Source organism: Gadus macrocephalus, chromosome 3 (genome assembly GCF_031168955.1).
Source record: "Gadus macrocephalus chromosome 3, ASM3116895v1".
Lineage (NCBI taxonomy): Eukaryota > Metazoa > Chordata > Actinopteri > Gadiformes > Gadidae > Gadus > Gadus macrocephalus.
The window spans coordinates 14,580,714-14,598,351 of NC_082384.1; the positions used below are offsets into that span (position 1 = coordinate 14,580,714).

Sequence of the window (17,638 nt, forward strand, 5' to 3'; positions counted from 1 at the left end):
TCGCATATTTATGCCTACCTACACAAGTCAGGCCAGTACAGGCCACCTTAGTGGTTTTACAGGGACGGGTTGAGGGAGGGTATACAGTTGGTTGCAATATTTAACCTTTAGAAGTGTCCACCACCAAGCCCTAATCTGATATCCAAGACAGTTGACACCCGCAAAGGAACCATCACAACACAGTCTACAGCTCACTCAACCCGGTTACGACCTGTGGGCTTCCCAACATCGGGTCAAAACACTTGGGTCTGGTTGATTACGGACCGAATGATTTATAATTGGGTTATTAATGGTTATAGTATTTCTTGGGAGTGCCTCTCTGATAAGGATGCATGTTGCATTTCCCTGTCTAGTATCTCTGTTAGTGGATGAGGGGGTCATACCCCCGCCCCCCCCAACAAACGCACACACACACACACACACACACACACACACACACACACACACACACACACACACACACACATACTCACTATGTAAAGTGTTTGGGGTACCTATTAAGGCGCTATATAAATGCAAACAATTAATAAGTGACTAATGAGCTGACAGGCGTTTTGCTAGGAAGTCTTAGCAACATAAAGGTACACAAATGGGTTGTAGTCATGGGAATAACTCTCCCCTTTTTTAAAACTCTCTAGAGCCGTTTGTACTGCCTAGGCTACTGTTTAAATATGATGGGGCAACATGGCAGCCTCCATGGAAGGGAAGCCACATCCTATTTACTTTGATTGTTATTTGATCAACTAACGTGATGTGCAGGTTCAATAATATCATGTGGCTATGTTATGAACAGCTGGAGTAGTGGCTAGGAGTGGCTTCCACAATTTGGGGAACGCTGAGTTAAATGACTGAATTCTACTAATTGAGGACATTCAGGGCAAGCTGCAACATCACAGTATGTTCTTCCTGTGCTTGTTGTGGCCACCCCATTGCATGCAATTCTCTTGATGACAAATTTAGTCAAATCAATTGCCCATCTCCACAGGGGGAATCAATAATAAGGCTAGAGAAGCTTTTAGAGCGAATGTGCTGCTTAAAACTGGTTCATTAAGTGAATTATCAGATCGATTTTAACCCGGGATCCATTTGCTTTATCCCAGTAATGGGGATTTAAAAATGTTAACTTTACCCATCTCTTTGTTCATTAAAATGAGGCTAAAGCCTTGTTTATTTTCCCATTATCTGTATTTTTTGTGCCCTTATCAATAGTACCATTAGGGCCAGTGACATAGCTGGCCATTTAGGGTTAGACACCGCTCTCAATACATTGTGCCATCACTCTTCGCACTCCCTCGCATCCATCTCAAAATGCAGGTGGATGCTTTGCATAGCGTAGCTAATATCAGGCTGAGGTTCTACTCCTACACCAAAGTGGGTGGGGTTCTGCATTTAAAACCTCTTCGGGTCCTCAAGGTAAGACAGAAATAACCTTAATTTAGTGTGACGCGACTACATTACATTTTTTGTTACCTTATTTAATAGAATAGAGCCACTTGTCATTAGGGTTTGCCCTAGGATGCATGCCTACAGGCACACTGCATTATTGGGTCACAAACCCTGTACCTTTTAGATGGACTTCAGACAACCTGGGCAACTACTCTACTATTCCCGAGAAAAATCTCCAATCTGTGCGAATCAAACGGCCAAAATGGTACAGAGCACCCAATGAGTCCATCAAAGGTTGGAAACAGATTTCTCTCTCCCCGACAGGTGAAGAAGGGAACAGGTGACGAGGTCTCAGTGATCACACCACAACCCAGCTTCTCTGCCGAGCTGCCCCACATGAGGCGGCTGGTCCCACAGCCCAGGGGCCACAACCTGGAGCCCATGGCGATGACCCCCCATCCAGCCTCACCTCCCTCCAACACCAGCCCCTCCTCCAGCGTGGATCTCCCCGACTGGTGAGTGAGCCTGCTTAACGTCCAGCCAAGAACTACAATTCTTTGTTAATATGCGTGTTCTTTGAAATACACTCAAACTTTTAGATGGCAGGTGTAGCAGGCTGGTAAAGGGAGTACGGTGACATCCCCGTTGCTGTTAAGATAAGATAAGATGAGATCAACTTTATTGTCCAACCAGGAGAAATGTTATCTTGGGCTGTAAAATGCATTCGCTGTAAACAACAATTACATACAAGCAGGACAACAATCACACATACATACAGGGAAACAATCACATAGGCCTGCTTTGCTTTGTTGTGGCTTTTGCGTCAGGATTTATTATTTTATAAGGTTCATAGTCTCCTGACCTCTCTGAAAACAACTTTTACGACCGCAATAAAGGAAGGACATTCCTTATAATGAAAGAGAAAATATGATCGTTGCAGCACTGGTACTATAACACAAAATGGGAACCATTTATTGTAAATCTGATTTTGTTGAGAAAAATGTTGGAAGGCAGAAGGTAAAAGTAATCTGACGAAATGATCTGACCTTTATTGGCCGCTCAGGTTGTATGTGGGCAGCAGGGGTGAGTAGGTTATCACCACTGCTTATCTTACTGACACCAGGGTCGCTGTGTGTGTGATGGAGGCTGTGAGGTATGCTTGGGTTCTGGCCGGGCCCCTGGGTTCTGGGGGCCAAGTAGACTCGTAATGTTTCGTCCGGAATCCAAACACGCTTATTTAAGCACCTGAAACCAGAACCAGTTGGTGTCGGGTGTCTCCGGTCCTGGAATAGTAGGACTGCCGCTGGGTCTGTTGTTGGATCCTCCTCTGGGTCCAAGCTGACTTTGCCTGGCCGGGTCAGGGCTTGGGATGAGCACATAACCAGGCTTGCACACCTGGCCCATTTTGGCTTAAATGTCTACTGGTATCTCTGTAAAATCAGGGCAATAATTCTTTTTTTTTTTTTTCTTCAAAAATATTATAATAGTATTATTTTATATATACTGTATAAAATGATATTATAACTCAAAAATCCCAAAAATTAATAATTAAATAAGTGAAGAATATATTATTGATATCATATATTTAATGCAATATAATTATTATTCCATGTTTCATTATTTATTAATTATCAATCTGAGCTTATTTCTTGAGGTGAAACAAAGTTGTGCTGATTTACATGTTATCGGAGTATGTACCCTATTGAATTTAATTTATTCATTGTATGAATAATAATTATTAAAATATATCATCACACTTAGGCATAGTCACAAACTTTATCATTAATTTTCATCAATCTACAGACCTGCAAGCTTAAATGCATGCCAACATGTTTTAGTACTTTTTCGTTGCTTACTCAAGGGCTTTATGACTCCTAAATCAAAAATGATTGTGTCAGCTCTCGGTAGCAAACAGAAACCTGATTCACTCAGCCTCAATATTCTTTAACGACTTTATTTTATGTGCACTTCAGGGACTGAAAAAAAAATTACATGAATAGAACACGAGATTCCTCAAGTGCATGATAAGAGCAAATAGGTGTATTCTCGCTTTCGTGTTTGCTACTTACCTTTCCTCTTCCAGCGTAAAGGACTGTAATCTCTTATCTACTGGTATCTCTGTAAAATCAGGGCAATAATTCTTTTTTTTTTTTTTCTTCTTATCTGGGATTTTCCTGTGCTGTGAGAATCCCTGCGTCAGGTGATAGGGGACCCCCGCCATGAAGATTAACTGGTCATCTGAATGGGACATAACATAATGACAAATATCCGTCCAAAAAACATATGGCACGCTGCCTTTTCATTTTGCGGTAGAACTAAGCATATCCATAGGCTACGATAAAACAACCTCTAATCGCCCCACTGAATAAGCTAACAACATGAAAAGGTTGATTATCGCATCACAGTGAGTGTCATAATGTTTGAAGTAGCAGTATTGGTATTGGAATATGAATGGACTACAACCATGACTTGGTCCGTGAAACCTTTAGATTTTCCCATCAGTGTCTTTAACGTTCGGAGTAGTAGTGATATCGGGATATTACTGGATCGTGGGGTGTTGGTGCTGAGCACGTGCGGGTCTCCCTGGCCTATCTTTCAGCTCACTCCTACTTTCCATGGCTAGGTGTTAGGCCGGCCTCTGTCAGCACGTGGCCGCGTCTCGTGGCTCAGCAGAACAACCAGATACTACAGCCAGTGTGTACATTGTGCACACACAGGTTTAATTCTCGTGGATTTTTTAACAGATCGTTGTTTTATTTCGAAAATACTTCAGTTCAATAAAGGATTAACGTTTTACTAGGGTAATATATATAAAATCTCATAAGATACAATGAGAATGACACGATCAGAGTTTAAATAATAAAACCCAGCAATTTTTCTGCACCTCTGAATCCATTTTGATTGTGTCCAATAGCACAAGCGCTATGAAACCTCTTCCATCAAATGGCATCTAGAAAGGCTTAAAACTGCAATTTCCATCAAAGATCTCCATATTCAATTGAAGGAGGGATTTGCAAGTAGGGTTAGTTACGTTTGCATATTCATTTCATGGTGTGTCTTTACATTTTGCAACACACAGCAGTCCCAGCTCACTGAAGTCTGTCTCACCATTACCACTACCCGACACAATGTCATTCCAGCATTGAAACTGTATTTTTTCTTTTTTTAAAGAATGTCTTTGTGTGCAGTTTCCACATGTTGCTGCCGCTCTTGTGAACTCAGCTCTGGGTTTCCTAGAAACCTGCAAGGCACAGGTAGAGGTGAGGAAGGTGACAGTGTGCTGTGAGCAGCACTGGGCTTCCACACCGCTGGTGAAGACTCAATGTTAGAAATCCCCATCTTTTGAGATGGGGTCCAACACATACTGTATTATATTTTAGTATATGCTACATGTGAACCTCCTAAGATGGCGCAATTCGATTGGTTCGCTATCTCGGGATACTGGGCATGAGATATTGTTTTCATCGCAAAATGTCATCTCGTCACGCTAATAAAAACAAATAAACTGCTAACAAAAAAAAATAAATCCCAGCAAAAAGTGTTATCTTGTTGGTTTTTCGAGTGTTCACGTGTAGTAGGCCTCTATACAAAACATTATTCACCTCAGGCTCTGTCAATAGTGGGGAATAGCCCCCTCAACCTTCGGTCTATTCACTTTGCCTTCGGTGAATAATTGTTAAATATCGTATATTATTCAGGACTGTAGAATGTAGAATGCACATTTGAGGCCAGGATTTTTCTAATAATAATGTATGTATTTATTTTTAATTTATATATTCATAAACAGTATATCCTTCATTTTCACTCATGACTACCGGTTCTCCATTCTGTGTACTCTGAATGAGAGGCACGTGTTAAAAGTGTATTCTAAGGAAAGTGACTGTTGAATAATGGCTAGCTTGTGTCAGGCCCCCATACCCCCTTCTCCCAGCCCCTCCCGTTTGGCGTAAGCCCCGAAGCGTGATCGCAATGTCCTTATAAACACACTTTCCTCTGATGGAATGTACACTGTATAGTACACAGCCTTTAGGAAGGCTTAGAACTGAACGGCCCTCCCATTACGGACTCTGCAAAACCTGTGTTCTGAAAGTATTTTAAGAATGTCCTGCGGCCTCAACGTCTCTTCAAAAACACAGCTGATGTCTCACTTTGTTTCTATGTCATGACTGTGCAACCGTTTATTTAAGCAATTTGTAGCTTGATGTGTTTGTTTTTTCATACTTTTTTTTTTTTAACAAATGAAATAATGAATGAATTTTAAGAAGCGGATTAACAGCCAGATTGGCCAACTGGTGTGGTATTTTTCCGTGCTCTCTTAAAGGATCAAGACCTCCTTTCAAGTATTGCTCACAAATCTCCTTGGTACCGCCACACACAGTAAGGTAGTGGGTAAGCAGGATTTCCGCTTTTGCAATCAATGACGGCAAGGTGGCACACTTTATTTTAATCCCCCTTCCGGACTCTATAACCCCACGCTAAGAGCATTGCCGAGGGATCTACGGCCTTTGGTCCATTGATTTACACCTACAGTCATTCTTTGGTTATTATGTTAATGTTATTTTTTTCACACTGCTTGTTTTCTGTACCATCACATGTCATGTGAACAAACTTGAAAACTTGTTTGGCATATTTGAAGTTGAAACTCACATCCTTTGTTTTGTTGCCTTGGCTTGTTGGGAGAATGGATGTGTCCTTTTCACTCTCCCCCAGCCCCCCCCCCCCAGGCCTCCCTATTACTGTACGAGGCACGTCATGTATCTCTGAAATTCTGAGTGGACGAGGCAAAAACAAGTTATTGTAAGGATCACAATTTCTGGATATTTATCTGAATGATGCACACCCATCCCTGAAATATGCCAGGGTGTGCATCATAATTCTTGGGTGGATAAATGATCACTGCTGAACTGAGCTGGGTCCGGTCTTACCAGGTTACAGAACGTCTGAACAGGGGCTTGTACACCTTACACTTGTTCCTAAAAACATTAAACAAAAAATTGCAATTCTTTCTAGGAAATGGATGCTGAAGATCAAGATGAAAAGGTCTGGTAGAAAGGCTCGGTAAAGTGTTCGCTGTTTGGCAAATCTGTGGTACAAATGTGCAGCCAGAAGTACAAATCATTTTTGTCATAGTAGCTGTCGAGGTGTGTGAAGTGAACCCCAAAATAAATCTTGACTTTTGCAACACTTCTGCCAGCTCTTGGACATAATTAGAGGTTACATGTTCAAACCTAGAATAACCAAGAATGACGTCGCCATGCCTGGCAAATAGGAGTCAAACGGGACACTAGAACAGCTTCCCGTGCCAAACTCTTGTCACGTCGGGAAGGCAAAGTTTTATACTGTTCGTTATTTCACAAGCGAAGCATTCTTGTTGGGTAAAGTATATTCTTCCATGTTTAAGCAGGTTTAAGAAAAAAGGTAAAAGAAAATAAGATTATTTTCTTTTCAACCTATTTATGCATAGGGAAAAGGCCTTTCATTTTGGGAGGGAGAATATATTTAGCCTGCCCTCCAAGCCAAACCCTGACATCGGTATTTTAATGGTAAGTTTCAATGTGAAATATGTAGCAATGTAAATGCTGTATATTTATCTAAAAAGACAAATTACTCACTTACTCACTACTTACTTATGTCTCAACTCTAAATAATTTGCGTTGTAGTGTCATTAATGTTTTTAAATGTTGATGCAATGACTGGGAAGATTGCTGGCAGCTTTGGCCTCTGAATCGCGACTAAAGAGTTACTCTTAAATTAGCCATTTAAGAGTCATCTCGACTACCCTTAACTTCCCGCAAGTGCAGGGGCTGTTTTTAGCCCTAAATGATTACTTATTACTTATGACTTACATATTACACAAAACCCTGGAAACCCTAAAATTAGTACTGACACACTTACAAACTTTCTCTCAGCGAGTTAGATGCCACTTACGGAAATAGGATTTATCATGAATACAGCCTATGAAAGTTTTTGTTTTCTACAAAGCTGGATTTTGACATTTGGAGACCTGCTTGTTTAAAAATAGACACCCTTTTGAAGACATGTTGGTCATACATTACATATAAGGAATGCATTTAAAAAATATCTACTGAGGAACATAGGAATAAGATTGATTTGGCACTAATTGCCCAAAGTAGACCTCCAATTTGACGTTTAATCCTATTCGTACGATTTGTATTCCATTAACATGCCAGAATAGAAACAAGGACCAGGTGCACATATTTCTCATGAGATTACTTAATTACGTTTTCTTTCTTCTAATTATATTGATTGAGATATTTGCACAGGCTTATTTCCAAAGAGCACCACTTATGTTAGTGGGAGATTTGTGCAGCCTGAGATTGGTTTCACCAATACCGTACCCAATGTACAAACTTTCTCAAACGTAACCAATCCATATGAACGCTTATACTTGTTGCATTCAGTCTCTCAGTGGGTAATATAAATAGCGGCTCAGACCCATATCAGATCCAGAACCAGTTGTTGTTTTTTTGGGGGGGGGACGACGACGACATTATGTATCAACAGCTAGATCCACAGATCCATTTGTGTGCCTTTTCCTTTAACAGAGTACACGTCCTATAGCTTAGCATAAGCAAACAGCAGCTCTGGATTAGGAAATATCAGCTGTCCTGTCAGTTGTCAGGATATTATAATGTTAAGCAATTTTGGCTCCAGGTTCCCCTTACTGCTGCTTAACGTTTGGTTGTGGCTGGCTGGCGTCCAGACGCCGCTACAGCACCCGTGAATATTTAACTGCGTCTCATATTTGTCCGTGGTTCATAATAATTCAGAGTGACAGGCTCCACAAAGGCACTGGTCTGAAGCACTAGGTGGTTTTTGTTTTGCAGACAAAAGGGGCTCAGCAATAATGGTCTTCACTGCAGCCGACAACATAGAGAAAGGGGTGTGTGTTTGTTTACCTGCAAGTACTGTACAGTCACATGTTTCATGTTAATTCTCCCCTCTTTCTCTTCCTCTTTCTCTCTCTATCTATCTTGCTCTCTCTTTCTCTCTCTCTCTCTCTCTCTCTCGCTCTCTCTTTTTTGTTTATTTTTTTCACTTTTCTTTAGCTTACCAGAAGAGGAGCGAGCGATTTCTCCATTCTATATGAGGTAGGTTTCCCGTATGTTCGCATCTGTGGGGGGAAAGAGGATTAAACCCTTGTTTTTTTGGACATTGTGGGGTGTCGGTGGTGGGGGGGGGGAGCTGTCGGGAAGCATTAACATAGAAGACAATAGAGCTGGTGAGTGGGGAGGTAGGGAGGGAGGGAGGGCAGCAGCAGTGGTTTGGCTCAACAAGTGGTTGTTTATTTTGATGAGGACGGTTTCACGTGCCCACGTGGGCTTGGAAACAGGGGCAAAGACGCCCTTTTCAAAAACGTGCATAACGAAAGGATCAATGATTAGCTTTCACTGTTAGCCAGAAGTTCAGAAAATAACCTGAAGCCTTTTATCCTAAGCGAGTTACAATTGAGCCTGAGAATGATCAAAACTTTACAATAAATATTGCAAAAGAGTGAACTAAGCCTTAAGCCTTTATCCGCTAAAGGATGCACTGATTTTAAAGACAAAACAAAATTAATTTGAAATTTATCTTTTTAATATCAGATCTGATTTCCTAATTTCTTTGGAACTCTGGGGAAATGTCAAGCTGGAAAAACCTTCTGTTCAATATCTGTGTCTCCCTCTCCATTTCTCCTGTTATTTCTCTCTCTTCATTTGCACATTGTCTCTCACACGTGCCTACACCCACACACACACACACACACACACACACACACACACACACACACACACACACACACACACACACACACACACACACACACACACACACACACACACACACACACACACATTGAAGCCTATCAGCGCTCCATCTGACCTGGCCGTGCTCTACTTGCATTCTGTCACATATGAATATTCTCCACCACACACACACACACATGCACACACGTTGCGCAACATATGGGCTAAGCCCACTCCATACAAATTGTAAATCAACTCTTGGTTTTCCTTGATGTGTGTTACAGAAGGTCACTCATGCTTACTAGAGTGCAATGGAATAATACTGCATTGTTTGGAAGCTAATAGAATACAGTGGAATTATACTAGAAGTATTCACAACGCAAGGGTATATTGCATGGTCAGGGTTTTCAATCGCGTGCGCTTCCTGAGCCAAGCCTTTGAGTGTTGGTTCTTTTTAACGCTCTGTGTTTGCCTAGGAAACATTCTCAATGCTTGATTTGAAAAACACACACACACACAGACATGCACACAAACTTACACTCCCATAGCTATCAACCTTTTTTTCAATTATCAGAGTTAAGTGTCATCTATGAGGCTGTGTTTCCGAGTGTATTTACATTTAAATCAAGCATAATTACAACAATCAGCAAAACAATCTGAAAACCTTAATCGAAAGTGATGTACACACACACACAAAGTATAATGTAAGACTTAAGGGGCATAGACATGTGATAAAGATGTATTATATTCTTTCATGTAAAATAAATAAAAGAGACATATAAAGTTGCTCCCCAAGTTGGGTTTATTGCCATTTATCTCCCTCAGTCCTAACAGCCGCTCTTTGCAAAGGCATGCCTTCCCTATGCAGAACTGAAATAGCACCATCGCGCTAGCTGCACACATTTAAATCACACCAAAAATGTCTGTCTTTAAAGGGTTCTTCACAGCAGTTCAGCCATCATTTTATAAAGTAAACAAAAATTTAGACCGCAGGTATGCAGTGAAACAGAAGAGTACGAGAGATTAAATTGGTCTGTATTGACCCAAATTAGCAATGCCTGTTTTGCATGATGTAAATTGACAAAAGATCTTTGGGTCAAAGTTTGTGCAAGCTCGAGGAGAAGACAAGTCTGTCACCATGGCTACGGGTTACGTAACACACCTCCTCAATCACTGCTCCCCTGTTCTTTTTAGTCCATCTCCTGCAGTGCAGTGAATTCTAGGTAGTTCTAGAGCGTTCACTTATGGTTGGATATTCACCCTCTCACTCCCACACTATCCATTGGCATACCACCCACTAAACATTGGACGTTGGATAGACATGCAGATTATCTTCATATCTGGTCCGTCGGTCCATGACCAATTCTGGACATCTATTTGACGTCAAAACTAGGTCCACTATAGAGTAAAAACCCTTGTTATCTGTATTATGTTATTTCGTCTTTGGCAACATGAGCGTGAATGTTTTTTGAAACCTGCCTGGCAACGGACAATCGCTTCGAACGATGACGTAATGTTTGAAACGCGGATTACGTAGGCTATTTTCGCCCCCGGTACAATTTTGGTGTGACAGCGTCTTTTCTGTGTCATTGTTGGACGTCAAATTCGGTCCACTGAAGGGGTTGTTTTGTAACGCCAGGCGACGTCTTTTTTTCGACTTCTACTGAACGTCTAATGTTGACATCCGTGGGACCTCCGTGTAAAGACTGTTTATTGTCCAAATGTGACGTCAAATTTAGACAATTTATACTACTTCGGAATGTTTCAAGGTGATTTCTGTATCATTGGGTTCCTGTAGCTGTAGCATTTCACCATTGAACTGGGTACATTTTTTGGAAGTAATTTGGACGCCTATCGCTGCGGTTCCATCCCCCTGATTTTATGCACATTTTGAAGTATCGAATCAGTAAACGGTGATGGAAACACCAAAATTTGCATAAAAATCCTCTAATTCGCAAAAAAGTTTATCCGCTCGCTTGAGGTGGTTTTTGAGAAATGCCAAAGAGAGTAAATGCGCAAAATGGGAGATGGAAACACACTTTTCGAAACAGCTGTGACGTAGCGAACATTGAACACACAGGACATAGCAACCCTGCCGACATCAACTTGTAGCGTCAATATATATATATTTTTAAGAGTTTGTATACATACATCCTATATCATATATATATATATGATATAGGATGTCTATGTTTGCATATCCTTTAATCATACCCTGTCCATTAATCCCTGATATATGGACACCTACTAAGTAATTCCAGTCAAATTGTCTGTTCAGCCTTCAAAACGAGAGCTGGTACATTGTGGGAAAATGCATTGTACTGACAAATTGATGGTATATCTGTGGTATAAAGGCTGCGACAAATTTTGGAATTATAAATATGTACAATGTATCCTTTATATACGTCCATGGAACAGATGTCCAATGTGAATAATAGATACGTGTGGAGGTAAAACTTTTCCTTGCTCTCATCGAAGAAAAAACATTACAGCTATTTTAGATGGAAATTCCACTATATATCAGGACCTAAGAGAGGATGTTATCAAAAGGATACAAGCCCTGGAATGTGTGTAGTTTTCGCTCCAACCACTTGATTGAAACGCACCTAATTCGAATTTCTTTTTTGTGAACTTTCTAGAGATTTGCATCACCTTTTAGATGGAAACGTGACTTATGACAGGTGCAGGAAATGTATAGTCCTACATGATGTAATATTTGTATTTTATGTTTTTTTGTTGTTATTTTACATTTCCTGGTTTATTTATTTTAAGTAGTCAAGTTTGTGTGTGTGTCTGTGTCTGTGTGCCTGTTTGTTCCTGTTTGCGACATTTTTATTTTGTGTATGTGCACCGGCATGGGGCCTGGAGGGTGGTAGGTACAAATCCCGATCGATACACGAAAAATGTGGACGGGGGAGTCCAAATGTGTACATGTGTTCGCCGGCTCCCGGATAGATCAAAAGCATGTTTCTCTCAAATCTATTTTCCGATGGCAACAACCGTAAACATATAAATAAAATAAATAAATTATAGAAGTAGCATAAAAAATACATCTATAATTAGTCTAAATTTCGAAAAGACGTCCGCAAACAACCACATTTGGACTATAAATAGCCCTTACACAGAGGTCCGAAGGACGTCAACATTAGAAATTCGATAGATGTCGAAAAAAAGACGTCGCCTGGCGTTACAAATCAACCCCTTCAGTTGACCGAAATTTAACGTCCAAGAATGACACAGAAAAGACGTCACTCCGATTTTTGAGAACTAGTCCCTTGGCGTTTCTATTTTGGGATTCACAGACAAGAAATTACACAATTGTGTAAAATTGCTAACAAAATCCCATTAAACATGAAACATTCAGGGCATCTTAAATATGTATGTAACTTACAGGACAGACAGACTCCTAAACACAACTAAAGAAAACAAACACAAAATACTGGGGTAAATATCCAAAGGTCAGTTGGACGTTGAGCCAAATTCCAACACATAAAAGGTTAAGGTCACACCTGGGAACATTTGTGAGGTTTACTGCGATAACAAGGTTTAAACCAATCTTGGTAATCATTCCTATTTATTCATTTATTAATCTGTGTTCATTTACTCCAAGTGTCTTAATGTTTTGATTTCAGCGGTACAACCAAGCATTTTCTTTTGTTAAAAACTCAACTGAATCGACAAAATAATTATTGTCAATCCAAGACTTTGTGTGACATTTGCACGTTCACCATATTAAGAGTTCCATCCCCTTTGGTCCAAGAGACAGTGAGTAACTGAACAGGAGAAGAGGCAAGAGAGTGTCTGAGAGTATTTGATTGCTAAAACACTCGCATTTCTAATGACGTTTGAACACATGTCTTCGGTGTTCAATGTGCGCATCAATTGTAACATCATATCCCTTATGAAATGAAGACCCAGTCCTTGAGTTCATGTCTCCATTGGTCACCGAGTGGAATTGCTTTAAAAATCTCTGACTCATAGCTAGTATGGATACTTTACTTTACTTTTTTTTTACTTTAATCTCTACCCCCAGTGTAAACTACGACTACAACTGGTAAAATAAAACCCGTTCCTGTCATATCTCGTAATAAAATTGGACATGTAAATGTCTATTCGAATATACCGGTATACATAAATGCTGTTAGGTCGTTGCAAAGACATGCTCACTAAACAGTTTTTTTTGTTGCTTGACAACATGGATCCCAATGACAGGTAAACATTGAGTTGCCATATATAAATCTCCCAATAAAGATTTATTTTAAGTGCAAGTGTTTATTTGGAAATCGTGTTCAGTAAAAGGTTCCATTAAGGGTCAAAGGTCACCAATGACACACTTTTCATTTATTTAGAAAAAAAGGTTTCAGAGAAAATCTTTTAGATGGGGACAACCAATACATAGAGTTTGGAGTTGCTATGGGCTTGCTGTTTGTAACAACTTACTAACCCTAACCGCGTGATAAGAGGTTGAACAACCCACAGTGTCCAAGCCATTTGAAGTATGGACTTGAACCCACTAGTAAAGTGGGTTCAAGTCCATACTTTGTAAGCAAACTGACCCGTCTCATGATGAATGTGGACAGGATGTCCATACAACCTTGTTCTGTCTCAGCAACCTATCTTCAAATCATACCGACTCTTGAGTCTGTCGATGTCAAAATCCAACCAGGTTGGTGAGCTCCATCCGGCCCCAACTATTCTATCATGCTGGTTAGGCCTTGGGTCTCTAGACCGTACAAATATTAATGATTCTGGTCCTGCTGAGCAGCCTCTTTCACTCTAAAAGGACACTAAATAGTGGCAGGATATTTTGTTGGCTAGGGTGTTTGACACCCAGCAGAAGGTTCTGTTGTTGATCCCAAGGTTTCAGCAGGCTACCTTGGGCAACATGCCCAAATCCCTAAGGGCTCATAAAAGACGACAGGATCTGATGTGTTTTGCCAGTGATCCAAATTAAGGGTCAAGCCTGCAAACACTAGAAAGCTCTGGACATCCATAGCACCTGTCAATCATTCACATTCCATCCAAGTCATCCCAGTGTTATTGCACAGCTGACCAATATAATTGCCTATATCATGCCTTAATCCCTTCACTTTGATCATAATTACATAACAACAACGCAGATGACGATGATAAAGTAATCCGTGCCATCAAGATATCATCGCTATTCCCCCACCCTCTCTCTGCACCGGAGCTGACCTCTGGCTGTGCTATCACTGTCAACAGGCCTGTTTATGGAGGAGCGCATCCCAGCATACGCTGCATGCACTTACAGCCAGTAGTAGGGAGGAATAACGCTTAGTGTTGGTTGTTTGTTCAAAACATTCACTACACTTCATCTGTGACCTTACTAAACGAGCTATGAACCACCGGTATGCGGCTGGAGATACCGTCTTGGCATTTCACAGCGATAAGAAAATGTGAAGATCGGAGCCATTGTTATTCAAAGAGTTTATTTCGAACACTAGCAAAACTAGACTGTAGAAAGACTCAAACAACCACAGTGTGTCATTCCGAGTGTTATACTCTTACTGTGTGAGGTCTACAATGGGTTGGAGGAAGCTAAACAAATTGGGGATGGAAAATAAAGAGAAATGGGTTGAAAGATTGTATTACTTGAAGCTAGCTACCCTTGCTTTATCTTCTTCTCTCCCCGCCATTTTCTGCTCTTCTTTGTAGTAATCACCTATCTCCAATACACTGCAGACCCGATGTCACCAAGTAAGTTCACGTCACGTCACTCAGAAAATAACAACAACACGGTACCCTGAACGACCTATTCTATAGCTTTGACGTATGTAGACCTAGAAAATACATCTCGGACTTCCCATATGTACTGTTTGTTCTCTTCTCACCCATAGTTTTCTAGACCGCACCATACGGGCAGCGGTACAACAGCATCTCTTTGAGATAAACTCCCTTGACTGTCCCCGTGTACCGGGACCTGGTTTGCGGGGACCTGGTTTGCCGGAAACTGGTTTGCCAGAACCTGGTTTGCACGGACGTCGTTGGACGGCACCTGCTTTGCAGTTACCCCAAGAGGATACTACTTGCTTTAGTCCTCCGCCGTGGACGTCTAGTGCGAGGCAGAGACGTCGGCAGAAGAGAGAGCAGAGGGAAGAGGAGGAGGGCGAGAGGGAGCCAGAGAGAAGCAGGTATGGTTCACCTCTTGTGGTCTCAGCTGTTAATTCATGTTGGTGTTCCATTGGTGCCATGTGGGTACTTTCCTCAGAGGTGTCAGTGTAGGGAAAACAGATTGGTTTTGGGAGGGGGTAAAGATTAGAGGGAAACAGGGTAACTGTTAGATGGTTGGGATTAGTGCTACAAGTTCAAAGAGTTTGGGTTCAAATCCTTTCCAATCTGTTCTAATATTAGCACCAATATTATTATTGATAGTGTACGGACCCTTTCACTTGTCCACACCGGTGCGTTGCCCTGATATGCCAAAATTAAATACACCTGTACCCCTGAACACCCTGAATACTATAAGGTCATCTTATCACATTCTCGGTGATAGGCTTACCTGGATACACAACAAACACAGCTATGGCAGTTTAATCCCTGTTTCTCCAGACTCAGTGACGTACTAACAAAAAAAACAACGTCACGTGGATTAGAAGACTTCACACAACACCGACGGCAAAACAGCAATAAGAGTTGCTAGTAAATAGAATTAGAAGCCAACTTATGGCAGCTTCTGGAAAGGTATAAAAGTGAGTGAGCCATCAGAGAACACGTTGATCGGGATTCTCTTGACTCATTGGTCCACTAAAACAAAGAAACTAGTTCTGAAGGATGCTGACAAATTGATATCTCTTCTTCCTCCCCTTTCTTGTCGCAACAAGGTCCACGTCGTCTCTCAGGGCAGACCTCCAGAAGGAGAACATACCGTTGGATGAGGACACCTATGAGGCACTCAGAGAGGGCAATGTAGCTTCTAGACCAGCTAAACAGCGGACCCATAGAGTCAGGAACAACCAGCCAAACACCCAGCAGCACTGTGTCCCAAAACCCTGGAAACCCAGGGCCAGCCCCACTCTGGCCCAGCAAGACCAGAACCAGGACACCCCTACGGTGAGTGACCGCCACAGCCGCTTCTCTTCCTGTCTTCTTGTAGATTCCCCCCCCCCCCCCCCCCCCCACACACACACACACACACACACACACACACACACACCCCTCCGTCGTCTTGGGATTCGTCTTCTGTCATTTTTTCTTTAAAATGAAGGAGCTGTCTCTTTTGAAATAACAAGGGCCCTCCAGAAAAGGAGTTGGACTAGGTGCATGAACAAGTTAATGTTCTCCTTTTAGAAATGTGCTCCTCGGTTTGCTAAATCCCTCTCAAGCCTTGAATAAGCATTTGTTAATCGATTGATAATATGTTACATTTATGTGTCCATGATGCCCGGTAATTGCTACTGCTAATCCAGGTATTCATCAGCAGTCAAGCGTTTGGAAATTTGCTGTTATTGTCCTTAATAAGCCCTAATTTGAATTACTAAAACACTTTGCTAATGGATTCAGAAAGCTAATGTATTTATATGCATCGCTACGGTAAAGAGTCGCTTCCCAATCAAAGTCCAAACATTTGATGTCCATAATGTTCTCTCAGTCTATTTACAAACAGCACAGCGCATCCAAAACGTTCTGCGCCGCACTCCCTGACCTGCCTGCACTTCATTTACAGCGCTAATTTTGCATTAGCTTTTTGGCAACCAGCCCATTCTTTGCTTGGCTTGAGCCTGTTTCGTCGCAAAGTAAAAGATGCAACGGTTCAAATTTGGGTCAGTGACTCGTGCTCTGGCAATAAATATAAGAAGTAGTGACTACTGGAGCAGGGTGTGCATAGAGACTTCGAGGACACACTGAAACATTTGGCTATTGGCAATTTGAGTCTCAGAACAGCCCGCTTACGCTACCTACAGTTTAGGGTTAACCTGCAGGTGCCTACAGCTACCCTACGTTGAGGTTTGGGTTAAGGTTCAGCTGTTAGGGTTAAGGTTAGTCTCCTAATTACAGTTTAGGATTATAGAGGTTAGGGTTAAAGTTAATAGTCTAAAAAGGTATCTACAGCTGCCGTACATAAAGGTTTGGGTTTAGGGGTCAGGGTTAGTGTACAGGAACCCACAGCTGCCCTGGGTAGAGGTTAGGGTTAAGGTTAACCAACAGTAATCTACATCTGTCCTATGTGGAGGTCAGTGTTAAGGTTGGGGATAAGAATTTAGGGTAGGGGTTAGCCTACAGATACCTGCCTAAAAGGTGGAATCTAAATTGTGTTTTTTGCTTAGGCTGTTTAACTGCTTCTGAACACGGACATTTCAACAGGCTACGATATCGCCATGGCGATTTGTGCCGTAAAGAAAAGTGTGGGCAAGCGATTCTCAGGCGTTCCTTTTCCCACACAAGCTGGACACACCAGGGGTGATCCGTCATGTGGGTTTATGTAACTCATGTAAAGCTGAGCCGGGTGGCATTTCAACCTTGTGGGACACGCCGATGGAAATAGA

General features: G+C 41.6%; 1 protein-coding gene across 6 annotated transcripts in view; it reads left to right on the forward strand.

The window, feature by feature from the left end:
- Positions 1-17,638, forward strand: part of fam13a (family with sequence similarity 13 member A) — a 54,331-nt gene that overhangs the window by 18,764 nt on the left and 17,929 nt on the right. For 5 of the 6 annotated variants that reach the window (XM_060047501.1, XM_060047505.1, XM_060047504.1 and 2 more), the window contains exons 7-11: positions 1,711-1,901; positions 8,457-8,498; positions 14,811-14,852; positions 14,993-15,286; positions 15,977-16,205. In XM_060047501.1, the coding sequence (XP_059903484.1) occupies positions 1,711-1,901; positions 8,457-8,498; positions 14,811-14,852; positions 14,993-15,286; positions 15,977-16,205 (798 nt within the window). The remainder of the gene's footprint in view (positions 1-1,710; positions 1,902-8,456; positions 8,499-14,810; positions 14,853-14,992; positions 15,287-15,976; positions 16,206-17,638) is intronic. The other variant, XM_060047502.1, reaches the window with a different exon arrangement.